This window comes from Pseudorca crassidens, chromosome 13, assembly GCF_039906515.1.
Source record: "Pseudorca crassidens isolate mPseCra1 chromosome 13, mPseCra1.hap1, whole genome shotgun sequence".
Lineage (NCBI taxonomy): Eukaryota > Metazoa > Chordata > Mammalia > Artiodactyla > Delphinidae > Pseudorca > Pseudorca crassidens.
Window position 1 is genome coordinate 27,999,580 of NC_090308.1, and position 14,510 is coordinate 28,014,089.

The 14,510-nt window shown below is 36.3% G+C and overlaps 1 protein-coding gene across 8 annotated transcripts in view; it reads left to right on the forward strand.

Annotated features, from left to right (window-relative positions):
* HBS1L (HBS1 like translational GTPase) overlaps positions 1-14,510 on the forward strand; it is an 80,762-nt gene that overhangs the window by 34,688 nt on the left and 31,564 nt on the right. For 3 of the 8 annotated variants that reach the window (XM_067702030.1, XM_067702026.1, XM_067702023.1), the window contains one exon: positions 8,222-8,344. The exons of the other annotated variants lie outside the window; for them this stretch is intronic. In XM_067702030.1, the coding sequence (XP_067558131.1) occupies positions 8,222-8,344 (123 nt within the window). The remainder of the gene's footprint in view (positions 1-8,221; positions 8,345-14,510) is intronic. 8 annotated transcript variants of the gene reach the window in all.

A 14,510-nucleotide genomic window follows, 5' to 3' on the forward strand; every position in this document is an offset into this window, starting at 1 on the left:
TTTAAGACATTTAATTCCTCTAAAATTTATTTCTGTGTAAAGTGGTCGAACTTTATTTTCTTTCAGAGTTTCATTAGAATTTAAAAGATGCATCAACTTTATGCTCTGACCGGTGGCATGTGGTATAGTAGAAAAGGATGATAGCTCTCAGATTATAGTTTGTAATCTAGCTCTTTCATTTGCTATCTGTAAACTTACTGGATTTCTCTGAGACTTGGTTTTTTTCTTTAAAATGGCAAAAATATTATCTATCTCAAAGTATTATGACTTATCCTTAACCCAGCTTGTACCATATAGTAGTATCTTAAAACAATATTAGTTTCCCTTTCCTTCCCTTTACTAATTGCTTTAAAGTTCATTACATTTGTTATTATGGAGTTATTTCTGGATATTGGATAATATTGGATATTACTAAGTTTTCTTAAGTTATTTAGGAATGACTCTTTGCCCCAATTATGAATTCAAGATGAAGTGTGGAGATGGTTGTGACCTACCATATATCTTTTTTTTAATTCTTTTTCTTTAAAATTGAAGTCTAGTTGATTTACAATGTGTTGGTTTCAGGTGTATGGCAAAGAGATTCAGTTATATGTATCTATTTCTTTTCAGATTTTTTCCCTTATAGATTATTATAAGATATTGAGTATAGTTCCCTGTACTATACAGTAAGTCCTTGTTGGTTATCTATTTTATATATAGTAGTATCTATTTTATATATAGTAGTGTGTATATGTTAATCCCAGACTCTTAATTTATCCCTCCCCCTTCCCATTTTGTGTATATCTTTTTAAAACTTAAATTGTTTAGGATTATTCAAATACAGCAGCCTCTCCCTTTTTACAGTCATGTTCTTGAAAATCTCAAAGATAGAATTTAGGAAAGAAATTGAAGACAAAGTTGAAATAAGGATTAAATTGAATCTGTATAGGCCCATGTATGTGTGCACATGTGTGTATTTTACAGCCACTAAAATAAAATGGTGTAAATGACACCTAAATAATGAGAATATTAATGAAAATTCATGTCTTTAATTTGATTATTAATGCCAGTTTAATTATCATTTATCATCTCTTGCTAGTTGGACTCCTTTCTTGAAATTTTCAGCAAGGTTCTTATTAACTCTTTTCCTTATTCCAGCTCATATGCATACTATGAGCCTTTTATTTCTACTGTGCCTTTTCCTCTACCTAAATGTTTAGTGTTTTTCTGATTTTATGACTAGAAGTTGTCGATTCTCACTGCTAGTTTCCACAGTAATTTGGAAGAGCATAGCTGCTTGTGTAGACTGGATTTACATTCTAGTGGAACCACCTATCTGTTAGCTGTGTGCCCTTAGCAAATTACTTAACATCCTGTGTCACAGTTTTCTCATTTGCAAAATTAGGATAAAAATAATTCTTATTTTTTAGGGTAGTTTTGATGTTAAATGAAGTCTTAAATGAAGCAATTATAGCATTTCTTGGCAGACAGTAGGAGCTCATTATATTTAGATTATTCTGTGTTGTTGAGGAGGCATTTCTCAAATATACATTCTTAGCTTTGCCCTTAATAACATCATGCCGAAGCTTAAGACATGAAGGATTAACAGGACTTGTTAGGGAGATGCTTAAGGGTAGATAATTCCAGCGATGGTGATATAGATTAGAGCTCTCAGGGAGAGTTTAGAATAAGTTAAAACAGAAGGCCTAGGGAAGAATGGTGAGGAACACTGCTACATTTGTCTAGTTTTTTGAAAAAGGGTTTTGGTATATACAGTTTCACTCTGTAAAATAAAACGCTTTGTTTTATAGGCTGTCCTATTTCTGGTCTAACAAAATTTTTATTACAGCAGTATTTAAAAATGAAATATAAATGGCTTTTTTAAAGGAAAATTATTAGTAACATAGTATTGCCTTTATTTCTTAACTCTTGAAGTAGCAAGAACTCTTATTGGTCCTAATATAATTTAAATTAATTACATGGATTATAAAATTTTGTGGATACTACTTCAAGGCATATAATCCAGCCCAATATAAGGTTGAAATCTATTTATCAAAAGTTTCTTTTAATTTTTAAGATTGCCGGCTCAATGATATTCATAGAAAATTGAAATTGATCCCAGTGAATATTTTTTTAGGATACAACATTTTTGTCTTCTGTGTCATAGGAGATGGATACTGCATAATGGATTTGATGAGGCAGTTTATGCTATATGAAGGTTGTTTTAAAATGAAAACATAATTCATACTAAAGAAATCACAGTGTGGTTGTAATATTGAAGGAAGTGGTTTATTCTTTGTAGCCTAGTTGGTGTGCTTTCTGAATGTACATCTGGTAACTAGAATTTAAACGTGTAGTCAGATTCAGTGAAATGATTTTCTATTTGAAATAGTTTTTCATTGAAAATTTAACACTCATTTCTTTGAAATTTTGAAAATCTTTATTTTTGTGGGTATGCCCATATTGAAACATTTATAGGAACTATAATGATTGATGGCAAAAATTGTATTTACCTGGAAAACCTCAGTTTAAAAAAAAAGAACCTTAAATGTTTTTTAAACTCAGGGTGTTTTGATCTGAATGATTTTAAGTTGTAAACTTGTCTTCTATCTTAACCATATAAATACAAAAAGAATTTCTTCCTTTTGAAGTCTTTCAAATCACCTATTAACTTACTATTTTCCTAAATTTCAAAGTAATATATTTTTAATGTAGAAAAAGGGGAAAAATCACTCATGATTTGCTTTCTTTTTTTGTCATTTATTTATTTGCTGCGTGGGGTCTTCGATGCTGCGTGTGGGCTTTCTCTAGTTGTGGTGAGCGGGGGCTACTCTTCGTCGTGGTGCGCGGGCTTCTCACTGCGGTGGCTTCTCTTGTTGTAGAGCACAGGCTCTAGGCGCACGGACTTAAGTAGTTGTGGCACACGGGCTCAGTAGTTGTGGCTTGCAGGCTCTAGAGCGCAGGCTTAGTAGTTGTGGCGCACGGGCTTAGTTGCTTCGCAGTATGTGAGATCTTCCCAGACGAGGGCTTGAACCCATGTTCCCTGCATTGGCAGGTGGATTCTTAACCACTGCACCACCAGGAAAGTCCCACTCATGGTTTTCTTACCCAAAGACAAAAATCTTGTGTTTTGCCACATTTCCTTTTAGTTTTTTTTCCTATGCATTTTTATTTTTTATGTTATTAAGGTTTGTACATACAGTTATACAATTTTGTATCCTGTGTTTTCCCTTTTTTCATTTTCTAACTGCAGCACACATTTTTAAACGTGGAGTCAATTTTTACGTCCCAGTTTGATCCACAGACTACTTTAAAAATATTGATTAAAAAATTATAAAGGGCATTTTAAATTTAAACAAAAACTACTGTTCTGAACTAGTGTTTCAACATCTTTATAGGTCCTATTCAAATTTGAAATTACTTAATGCCATCAGGTAAACAAGCTTATTTTTTTAAATGTCCCTTGTAATCCTCTCATGTTTAGTTATGGATTTTATATGAAACAAACCAAAAAACAAACCTTGGTTGTTTTTAATTGGATTTAAGAATGTTATTTCCTAGAGAACAGTTTTAATTAACTAATACCCTATTTGATGTGGCTAATAGTATTAAAATGTTCAAACATTTTACAGCTGATGTCATTTAGAGATTTAATGATATATATGTGGGGGAGAGATTCTCACTGAATAGGCTAAGTAGTTATTTTTTAAAACTAGGAGTATGAGGGCAGGAACCTTAAAAGGTCATTTGAACTAGTTTCCTGACTTGAGACAGATCTTCAAACATCTTTTTAGTTATGAACCTCAGACCAGGCAACAAGATATAATTTGCAAAGAATGTTAAACTGGACAAATTGTTTAACTTACATGAACCTCACTTCTTCATCTATAAAATTAGTTTTATACCAGATAAGTCATTCTCAATAATTGTTTCTGTCCCAGGACACCTGAGATATACCACTTTCTTGTCAGCATCAGATCTGTCAGTGACAATGATTTTCAGAGGGGGTGGGGGCAAGGCTGTGCTTGTTTTCTTGATCTACCTTGTCCTCCCAAGCTGAGAATCCCTGGCTCAGAGAATATATTACTTTTTTCCATATATCAGATTATGTAATCTTAGTAAATATTTGAGTGTCTAGTATGTACTAGGCCACTGGACTGGATCTTGTGGAAAAAGTTTTAAAAATACACTTGGAACTCAGAGGTTAGTTGGAGAGGTAAGGCACATACTTATATTGATATTTTACAATACAGATGAAAACAATATATGCTCCCATCAAAATATACAATAAAGGTTTTTTATTTCAAGTCACATCATTTTGGTCTGGAATTATCATTTTCAAGAATTTGGGGGGCTTCCCTGGTGGCGCAGTGGTTGAGAGTCCGCCTGCCGATGCAGGGGACACGGGTTTGTGCCCCGGTCCGGGAAGATCCCACATGCTGCGGAGTGGCTGGGCCCGTGAGCCATGGCCGCTGAGCCTGCGCGTCCGGAGCCTGTGCTCTGCAATGGGAGAGACCACAGCAGTGAGAGGCCCGTGTACCGCAAAAAAATAAATAAATAAAAGAATTTGGGATTATCACGTGTGACCTAAAATTGATAGTATTATGCTATAACGTATGCTTTAGACCCTAAATGTCATGTTTCCCACCTAAAATGAGCATAAGCAAAAGGTTAAGAAGATAGTATCTAGATGTTTGTTATTAGAGGAAGACTAGCCTACCCTTGTAATTTCCCACTGGAAATTAAAATTGTACTAAATAGAAACTTCTTTGTTATGCTGAGAATGATTTAACTGCTAGGCTGTAACTGTATTCTTAGGAGATTTTGAAATGCAAACGTTAAATGAAGTCAGCATTACTGATTTGAACATTATTATCAGAAGAACGGAGAGGGTGCCTTGGAAACAGCCTGGAGAAAAAGACTCCATTTATCAGGCACGTGATCTTTAGAAATCTACTTAAATTTTCTTCTGTAAAATGGTGGACTGCACCAAATGACCTTTAATAATACAACCTGCAAATTTGCATGATTGCATGAACCTCAATTCCATGTAGGGACTGTACAAGGAATGTGAACGCTTATTTTCTGCCTGGCTCTGTTAGTCAGCATTCCTTCATTGGACATTTGCTACCTTCTCACCTTTCATTTTCTGTAAGTTATTTCATCCATTTCCAGGTCTCAAGTTACTTCTTGTGTTTTAATGGTGCTCTCATTTCTTCTGTTCTGCAGACTCAATTATCCAGGTTCTATCCAATTTCTATTTGTCTTGAAAGAATCTCAGATCCAATGTGTTCTATATTCATATCTAATTTAGAGCCCTAGGGATTTAGATCTCTGTTTTTTTGCCTCCCTAACATTTAATTCATCACCATATTCTGTTACTATATTGTCTCTCATGCTTGTCCCCTCTTAACTTATTTCCTATGCTCTGGTGCTTGCTCAGCTGTAGTCATAGCACTTGTGGTCTCATGCAAAATTCTCTTAATTTCTTTGTTTATATTTTCTTTCAGTCTTGTCATTCTACATGTCCATCACATCTAGAATGAAAGCTACCTGATAACAGAGAGTATTAGTCATCTTGTGTCCCCCATGCCAAGTAAATGTTATAATTTAACTTGAAAAACTCTAAAGACCCGAGATAGTGTCTAAGCAGTGTTTAAAAAACCACAAAATATTGGTGGCAATCTCCATCTATTTAGGAGGAAGCAGTTCCTCTATGGACTGCTCTAATTTTGCACTTGAATAAAAGACTATCGAAGAGAAGCAATATCCTGACCAGCAGACTTCTTTAGCTCTCTGGAATGTATTCTCTATTGGGTAATGACATAGGCATCCACTTTTCCTTGCTAGAAAATTTGGGAACTGTTCTTTCTCTCACTTTCCTACATACATTCCGGCAGCAAACGTTCCTAATTTTACCTTGTAGTATCTTTTAAATAACCCTTTCTCCATCGCCATTGTTCTTATCTTACATCAGTTCATAGAATTCCTTACGCATATCAGTACAACAGTTTTCTATGTGCTTTCTCTCAGTCTTGTCTCCACAATTCATTTTAAAGCACAATATGGTATGTCATACCAATGCTTAAATTCTTTTAGTGGCTCTTAGGTTTCAAAATCAAGTTAAGTACCTAAATGTTATATGTGGCCCTAAATGAGTTGCCAGTTTTTCTGTCCTTAAGTCTCACACAATTAATCTCTTTCCCTATATCCCAGCCATGCCGATCTACTGTCAGTTGTATGCATTGTGTCACGTTCCCTGAACCCCTGTTCCTTATTTTTCCCTCCAAGATTCATTAGGAATCTTTTGAAGGAAACCTTGCCTAATTCTTCCAGTATGGTGGGTTAGTACCTTTCCTATGCACTGTCACTGTACCTGCATTATAGCAGTTCATACTGTAATAATGTTTGTGTGGTATCTCTATTAGACTTAAGGTTTCTTGAGGATAGGAATCATGTCTTATTCTTTGATCTCTCTATTCCAATACCTAGCACAGTGTCATACAGCTGACAGTTTCCCTCCCCACCATGAATTAATATGTGATTGTCAGAGAATAATTTGTGTCTATAGATTCAATGTGGTGTGAATCATTCAGTACTTAATATATGCCAGGCATTACTCTAAACACTTAACATGTGTTAACTCATTAAATTCTCTTAACATACCTATTAGGTAGGTTCTAATATTGTTATCATTTTACAGATGAGGAAACTAGGCACTGAGGGAAGTGAAGTGACTTACTTGAAGTCACATAACTAAAGTGGCAGGGCCTGTATTCAACCCAGGCTATGTGGCAGCAGAGTCTATGTCTTACCTACTTTACCAGACTCTCAAGTGAGAGTTGAATTGGAGGATTTTGACATGGAGTGGTTATTGGGTGTATAATATGTATTTAATTCTTTTGTTAATAACTATTTAGAGCAGTATTCAACTGGAGGTGATTTTGCCCCACAAAGGACATTTGGCTCTGTCTGTAGACATTTTGGGGATGCTGTTAAGCATCCTGCAATACCTGGGACACCCCTTTGCCTCCATCAGAAAAATATCCTGCCCAAAATGTCAGTAGTCCTGAGGTTGAGAAATCCTGCTTTAGAAAATCTGAGAAGAGCAGGATAGATTTGACCATGTTTTTTTTTCCCCGTAAGAGATGACATGTTCAAAGACGTCACATTTATAATTCCCTTTAGTTTTCACCTTCATTCCTTTAGGAATTTATTAGAGCATTGAAAGAGCTATTAGGAAATTATTTTGTTTATTCAATTCAGCATTCAACAGACATGTATAAATGATGTGCCATGTATCACATGCTTTGGTTGCGGAAATAGAAAAATCCAAAAGATTCAGTCCTTGCTGTCAAGAAGCCTCAGAGCCTAACAAGGGGTTACTTAACACAAAAGACAAAACTGTTTAGAGCATTACTTTCAGCCTTACTAGAGCATTCTGAATATAAAGTTGTCATTGGATTATTGATTGGATGAAATTTGTACCTTTGTTTCAAACATGAAATAAGAAAAAATCAAGAGCATGTCTGAAGAATAGTATAGAAATAAGTTTTTAGTGTTTTGAAATGTTTTAATATATATGCTTCTCACTTAAAGGTTTTTAATTGTAAAAATTATACATAGTCATTGTAACATAGAAGTACGTAAATTTTGATATGAAATGTCACTTCCTCTCTTTCCTAATATCACTCTCTAGAAGTAATAACTTTTTTTAAAAACTTTTAATTTTATATTGGAGTAAAGCTGATTAACAATGTTGTTATAGTTTCAGGTGCACAGCAAAGAGACTCAGCAATACATATACATGTATCCATTCTCCCCCAAACTCCCCTCCCATCCAGGCTGCCACATAACATTCAGCAGAGATCCCTGTGCTATACAGTAGGTCCTTGTTGGTTATCCATTTTAAATATAGCAGTGTGTACATGTCAGTCCCAAACTCCCTAACTATCCCTTCTCCCTACCCTTCCCCGCTGGTAAGCATAAGTTTGTTCTCTAAGTCTGTGAGTCTCCGTTTCTGTTTTGTAAATAAGTTCATTTGTATCATTTCTTTTTAGATTCTTCATATAAGGGATTCATACGATATTTCTCTTTCTCTGTCTGTAGAGGTAATCTCTTTTAAAAGTTCATTTACATTCTTGTAGACTTTTTAATGCCAATAACATAATAATATAGCATCTTTGCTGTATAATATTGCAATTGCTTTTCCCATTTAATGTGTTATTGTTTTCTTTTCAAGCATGTAGGTTTACTATTTTATCTGAAGCAAATTATTTCATTGTTTGGATACATCATAATTTGTTTAACCATTTCCTTATTGAGGTACATCTACAGTTTTTTCACCATTACAGACAGCATCATGGTAAACAATGTTGTTCATATATTGTTGCACAGTAGCGTTAGTATTTCTGTAGAATGCATTCCCAGAAATATAGTGTATATAGTAAAGTTTTTTATTTTATCAAATTTTCTCCCTGCCAAAGGTTGTACCAGGCTGTACTCTTGCCAACGGTGTCAGATAGTGCTCTTTTCCCCATTTCCCTTTGCAACACTGGATGCTAATAAAAAAAAGTAGAAATCCTTTTACTTATTCCTCTGTGCCGTTTTTCCGTTTGTCCCCCCTCTTCCACCATCGCCTCTTTTCAGTCCTCCCCTCGCTCCTCCTGCTTATCCGTCCCCACCCCCCCCACCCCTGTTTCTTCTGCCACACCTTTCTTTGACTTGTGTATTTTGAACTGGTCTATTTATTGGTTTGTAGGAGCTCTTTATATACACACACACACACACACACACACACACATTAACCCCTTGTATGTATTTCCTCACATACTTTTATGTTTGCTTGTGGTATCTTTAATCAGGGAAAATTTTAAAAAATTTTATGTAAAATTTGTCAGTCTTCCTTATTTGAAAATTAAATATATTTTTATATTATTCTTCATATCTTTAATCAACAAGGAATTTATGTATGAAACACCATAAACGTATGATAGAGTCTTTTTCTCAAATGGATAGCCAGTATTCCCAATACAATATTGAATATAACCCATTCTCTTCCCACTGATTTGAAACAGCTCTTTGCATATGTTGAATTCCTACTTAAAACTGTGTAACCTATATATTCCTGTAAGAACATTCAGTTCTTATTTTTATGTATAGCAAACATAAATATATTACTATTAATTGGTTCATTTACAGATGCTCTATTCTAATTCATCAAGCTATTTTTGTGCCATTACCGCATTTTAACTTACTTCAGCTTTATGATGTTTGATATCTTGGTAGTTCTAGTCCCCTATCATTATCCTTAACTTAAAAATTTTATTGGTCATTCTCTCACATTTACTTTTCCAGATGAACATCAGCTTAGCATGTTCTTCTCTTTTTTTGTATGTACTCTTGAAACTTAACTTGTATGACACTTAAGTGAATTAAAAAAACTACTGGGTTCAAGCCAAGGTGAGGTATACTTTTTGTGTTACTGCTTATCTGTGACTAGGTGCATGTTTATTCTAGCACTTTTTGATCCTATAAATGCCTAAAATCATTTAAAAAATAAAGGCGGTTAATGGGTGCAACAACATCCAGTCAAACTAAAGATACTTACAGTAAATATGTATTGACCACAAACTTCAGTAATTATTTTTGATTTATGAGTTTTCTGGCAAGGATATTCTATGAACAATGATGAGATAATTCCATAGAATAAGGTCTTTGTTGTTGTTGTTGAGAATATTTTAAAATAGTTGGTGTGCTTTTACAAGTATAATATTTATTACAAAATCTTTGTCAGGTAGATGGTATTGGTGGTGATACCCTTATTTTGCACATGGGATAAACTCAGTCTCTGGAGTATTTGATGACTAGGTCAAGGCTCAAGGTCGTGAATGTTTTGGTGGCAGAGCCTTAGATTTCCAGCCATGCTGATTAGAACTGATTACTGCAGGGTGGAAGATATCCACCCTGCGCTCTAAACACTAGGAGGTGGCTGGTATTTTATTTATTTATTCATTCATTCACTTATTTATTTATGGCTGCGTTGGGACTTCGTTACTGCACACGGGCTTTCTCTAGTTGCCACGAGCGGGGGCTGCTCTTCGTTGCGGTGCGTGGGCTTCTTATTGCAGTGGCTTCTCTTGTTGTGGAGCACGGGCTCTAGGGGCTCAGGCTTCAGTAGTTGCGGCACCTGGGCTCAGTAGTTGTGGCTCGCGGGCTCTAGAGCGCAGGCTCAGTAGTTGTGGTGCACAGGCTTAGTTGCTCCGTGGCATGTGGGATCTTCCTGGACCAGAGATAGAACCTGTGTCCCCTGCATTGACAGGCGGACTCTTAACCACTGCACCACCAGGGAAGTCCAAGGTGGCTGATTATAAGTGCAGGAAGTAGGTAGAGAGTAAATTGAGGTTATTGCCTTAAGAAGAGAACTAAGATAACTTGCAAAAACAATAGAGATCAACTCATGGTTTCAAAACTTAAACCCTTAGGGGTTGATCATTAAACTCTGTTTCTTGAATGCTTGTTGTGAGTAGAGCACTGTGTTGTGTGCTTTGTACTATGTGGACAGGTGTATGAGGCACTTCTTATCCTCAAAGAGCTAGTTAGTCTAATATTGATTGTGTTGTAAAGACCAAAGGAATTAGTCGAAAGAGCGTAAATCTTGTGGATATGTAAGCAGGGAGTTTCATTAAATTCAGCAAGTCTATGACAATCGTGTGGTGCTAGGGAAATTTGGCTTTGAATCCTTTACAAAGGAATATACATTGAAAAATGTCTTCAGGAAAGGGACCTAGATAACTTCATATTCAAGAGACAGAGCCAAGTAGATTTTGCTGCTTAGATCTTAGCCCCAGGAAGGAAACAGTAGAATTCTGGAAGAAGTAGTCCAGCAAGGGGTAACCACTAGGGATAGAAGAAGCGTTGCTTTAGAGACAAATGGAGTATGAGAAAGGAGAAGTGGACAGGTAGGTGAGCTGATTAATTAAGTACATGCCCTGCTGCTAAGGTGAAGTCACTTCTTTGTTCCTTGGTTTTGTTGTTGTTGTTTTTTTTTGTCTACAAAACAAGCAGGTTGGACTTGATTAACTGGGTAGCTGTTATTTTCATCCAAATGAAAAATCTAAAAGATGATCAATTCTTCATCCTACTAGAGACTGAACACTAATCACTAATATATTAATCACTAATATATGAATCTTCAGAACATGTTTCTTTCTGGTGACCATGATTTGGTGGGTGGGTTTTACATGACTTGGGGGAGGACATTGGTACTTTTCTTTGGAATGGCACATTTTAACCTCCTAGTAGGCTATTTGATTTAAAGGACACCTTAATGGTTTGGGAGTCACAGACACATACATCCACAGAACTAGAAACCGTTTAATTTACTTCATTATGTAGACGAGAAAACGGAAGCTAGTGAAATTAAATGAACTGTTTAAGCTGTAAGGTAGGTAACAGTTAATTAGTGGCAGAGCAGGAATCAGAATCCAAGCTCCTTATTTGCATCCAGTACTCATTCCATATGCTGCCATTATTTTGGGACTTTCAGTGCTCAGTTTCTTGAGGTTGTTATACAGAAAATGAATTTGTTATTTGGTTGGGGAAGATGAAGGAATACAGTAAACATTTTACACTTTTATGTGATGGGTATATGTATCTCTTACTGATCCATGACTGATTATTTTAGTTATTAGTTCATTTCTGACCTGTCAGTAGATTTTGCCTGTCATCAGCATGATGCTAGTTACGAGGGGGACTGTGTAATGCGGTTGGATAAGTCAAAGTATGTCACATTGCCATTAATAACAGCTTAATGGAAAATTTACTAAATGTATGTTTTCATTGACTATGGAGAACATCAAATTGAATTAACATATTTCCAAAATAGCCTGAATCAAGGTTATCTCTCAAGTGGAGGGTTCTAGGATTGGAATTATTGAACCCCTTGAAATAGCATGCAAAATTTTGTGTGTGCTGTATTTCTCTGCCAAGAGTGTCCCATTGTTTTCATTAGCTATTTCAAAGGGGTATCTGACCTAAATAAAAAAGTTTATGAACCATTGCTTTAATGGGTTATATTCAGATCTGTAGTACTTTTTCCTCTAAAAAATACTTTCATTTACATAACCAAATTTTTGAAATACTACATCTTAGGTTTGAGGTTTGATATCCTCTAGATAGGATCACCAGAAATGAAAAATAATATATTTACTGCATCCCCAGAAATATTACAGGTTCATATTGTGACTTTTCTTTGCTTAAAGATCCACCTACTTTTTTAAAAAAGTCAACATTAACAGTATTTCAATGTACTAAATGTATAAGTGAGTCAAGGGATTTTTTACACACAAAATAGAAGGTATTAAAATTAATCTTAATAGGAAGTGGGGATTAGCCCTGTATAGCCTGGACTGAGACGTTTTTATGCTTTATGGTTCTTTTTCCCTGTTTTGACAGAGGCCAAAGTCTGCCATGCCTCTATCAGTCAGGGTGTTCTCCCCACCTACACACACCACTGCCCTGCCCCCTCCTCTCCATCACCATCACCATCACCATCACCATCACCATCACCATCACCATCACCATCACCATCATGCTCTCAGTTTCCTCCTTCCTTATCACTCACTCACCTCTCACTCTTTTTTACCTTTGCTAGAACTTTGGAACTGCTTTTATCCTGGAAATCAAACCCCTCCACAATTCTCAATCTGTTTTCCTAGTGTTTTTTTCTACTTCCTTGCCTTACTTCGTGTATATCCTCTCAAACCCCAGGGTCTGGAAGGTCAACTTTATTTTCTTTTCTGCCTTTTCCAACAATTATTCCTTCACCCACCCTCCTTCCTTTTCTCCCCTTCCATCTCTGCTCCTTTGAAGTTTCTGTCTTTTGCCTGAACCAGCCTTTTATTACTCTTCACTGCTCTCATCTCCTGAACAATCTCATGGTTACTTTTCCTTATTCATCAAGACTTTGGAAGCTGGCTGACAGTGTTCTTCTACACCCTAAACTCTTCATGATCATAGCTTGTGCATCAATGTGAAAAAACAAGTCCAGCGGCCTGGACTTGCAGTTCCTTGACCCCCTCATTTCCAGTGACCTTCCCCTCTCGTTAGCAATTCACTGTAACTCCGCCTCTTCCAAAATCATGAAACCGCTTGTCCCATTCTGACAACAGCCACCTAGTTGTACTTCTTACATTGTTACTTTTTCTTGACCTTTGGACCCCTCAACTTTCTTTCAGTACATCAGTACTCTTCCTTTGTCATTTTATTTGTTTAATTCAGCTTAGAGCTCATTATTTATCATTTCAATAACTTTCCCCCCTTTTGTTGCCAGTACCTTCAACCACCTTGTTACTCTGCCCTTTTTTTGTACCTGTTGGGTAGAAACTTCACTCTGAATGAAGCAGTCAGTGTCTTCTCTGTGCGTGTTCCTGAATGGCTGAACCTTGCTGGAAAAAGCCTCATGGATAGGCAGATGGATTCCACTGCAGATTCGTTATTGCAGATCTTAAATGGACCCTCAATACTATCCAACGATTCCCCTATTTTTGTGTGTATTCAACTCATTCTTTGTGCAAAGATTATTGAAAACTGTATTTGCCTCACCAGTCTTTTTACTTTTCTCATTCACCCTCAATCTCACCAGGTAACTTGTTGCTATGTTACGGAGAGAATAGAAGCTAACTGTCAGGGGTTTTCATCTTCTAGCTTCTCAACATTGTATGAGAATGTTGAGATCTGGCTTCTATTACAGTAAAAGTGCCCTTCTCCTATTTTAGTTCAGTTTCTACCTGTGCTTTATGTCCCATCCCTCTCTACATTCTCAGAAATTCTAAAATATCTGACATGATCTTTTTTCTTCCTGATATTTTCAGCCAGCCCTTTCAGTTTTATGTTCTCCATCAGATGATGCCATGTTTCCCTTTTGCTACTATTCTACCACATTCCTCCCTTTCCGACCAGGTTTTTTTGAGAGGGTCATTAGTCCATATCTACAATTGCTTATCTAAAGCCCTTGGGACCAGATTTGACTCAGAAATCAGATTTTTTGGATTGAGAAAAGCATTAACGTCTGTGGTATGATCACCCCAGTGGAATTTGGGGCAGCACCCTTTAATCATCACATTGTTATTTCTGCACTGAAATGTATGGCTTTCCACTTTAAATGGGATAAATAAGGGCTACAAAAAGCTTCACTTTAGTCCAGGTCAGGTTTTGCTTCCAAATGAGTTAAAACAAAAAACCTTAATTTTTCAGAGCTTTTGGATTTTGGAATTATGCGTAAGAGATAGTGGACATGTACTTGCTGCCTGTTTTCTCACCTTCTTTTTTTTAACCCATTCTGGCTTTGCCTTCCCTCACTTCTCTCAGATGGTTCTTGCTAACTCTACCAATGACCTTTATCTAAAGGAATCGTGTCACTAGTGAATGTTTTCAGTCATCTCACTTGACTGAACAGCAACTTCAGACTCTGATGATGCCACTTCCCTTAGCTTCCTGGGCACCATCCTCCCCGGCCCTCCTCTGTCACC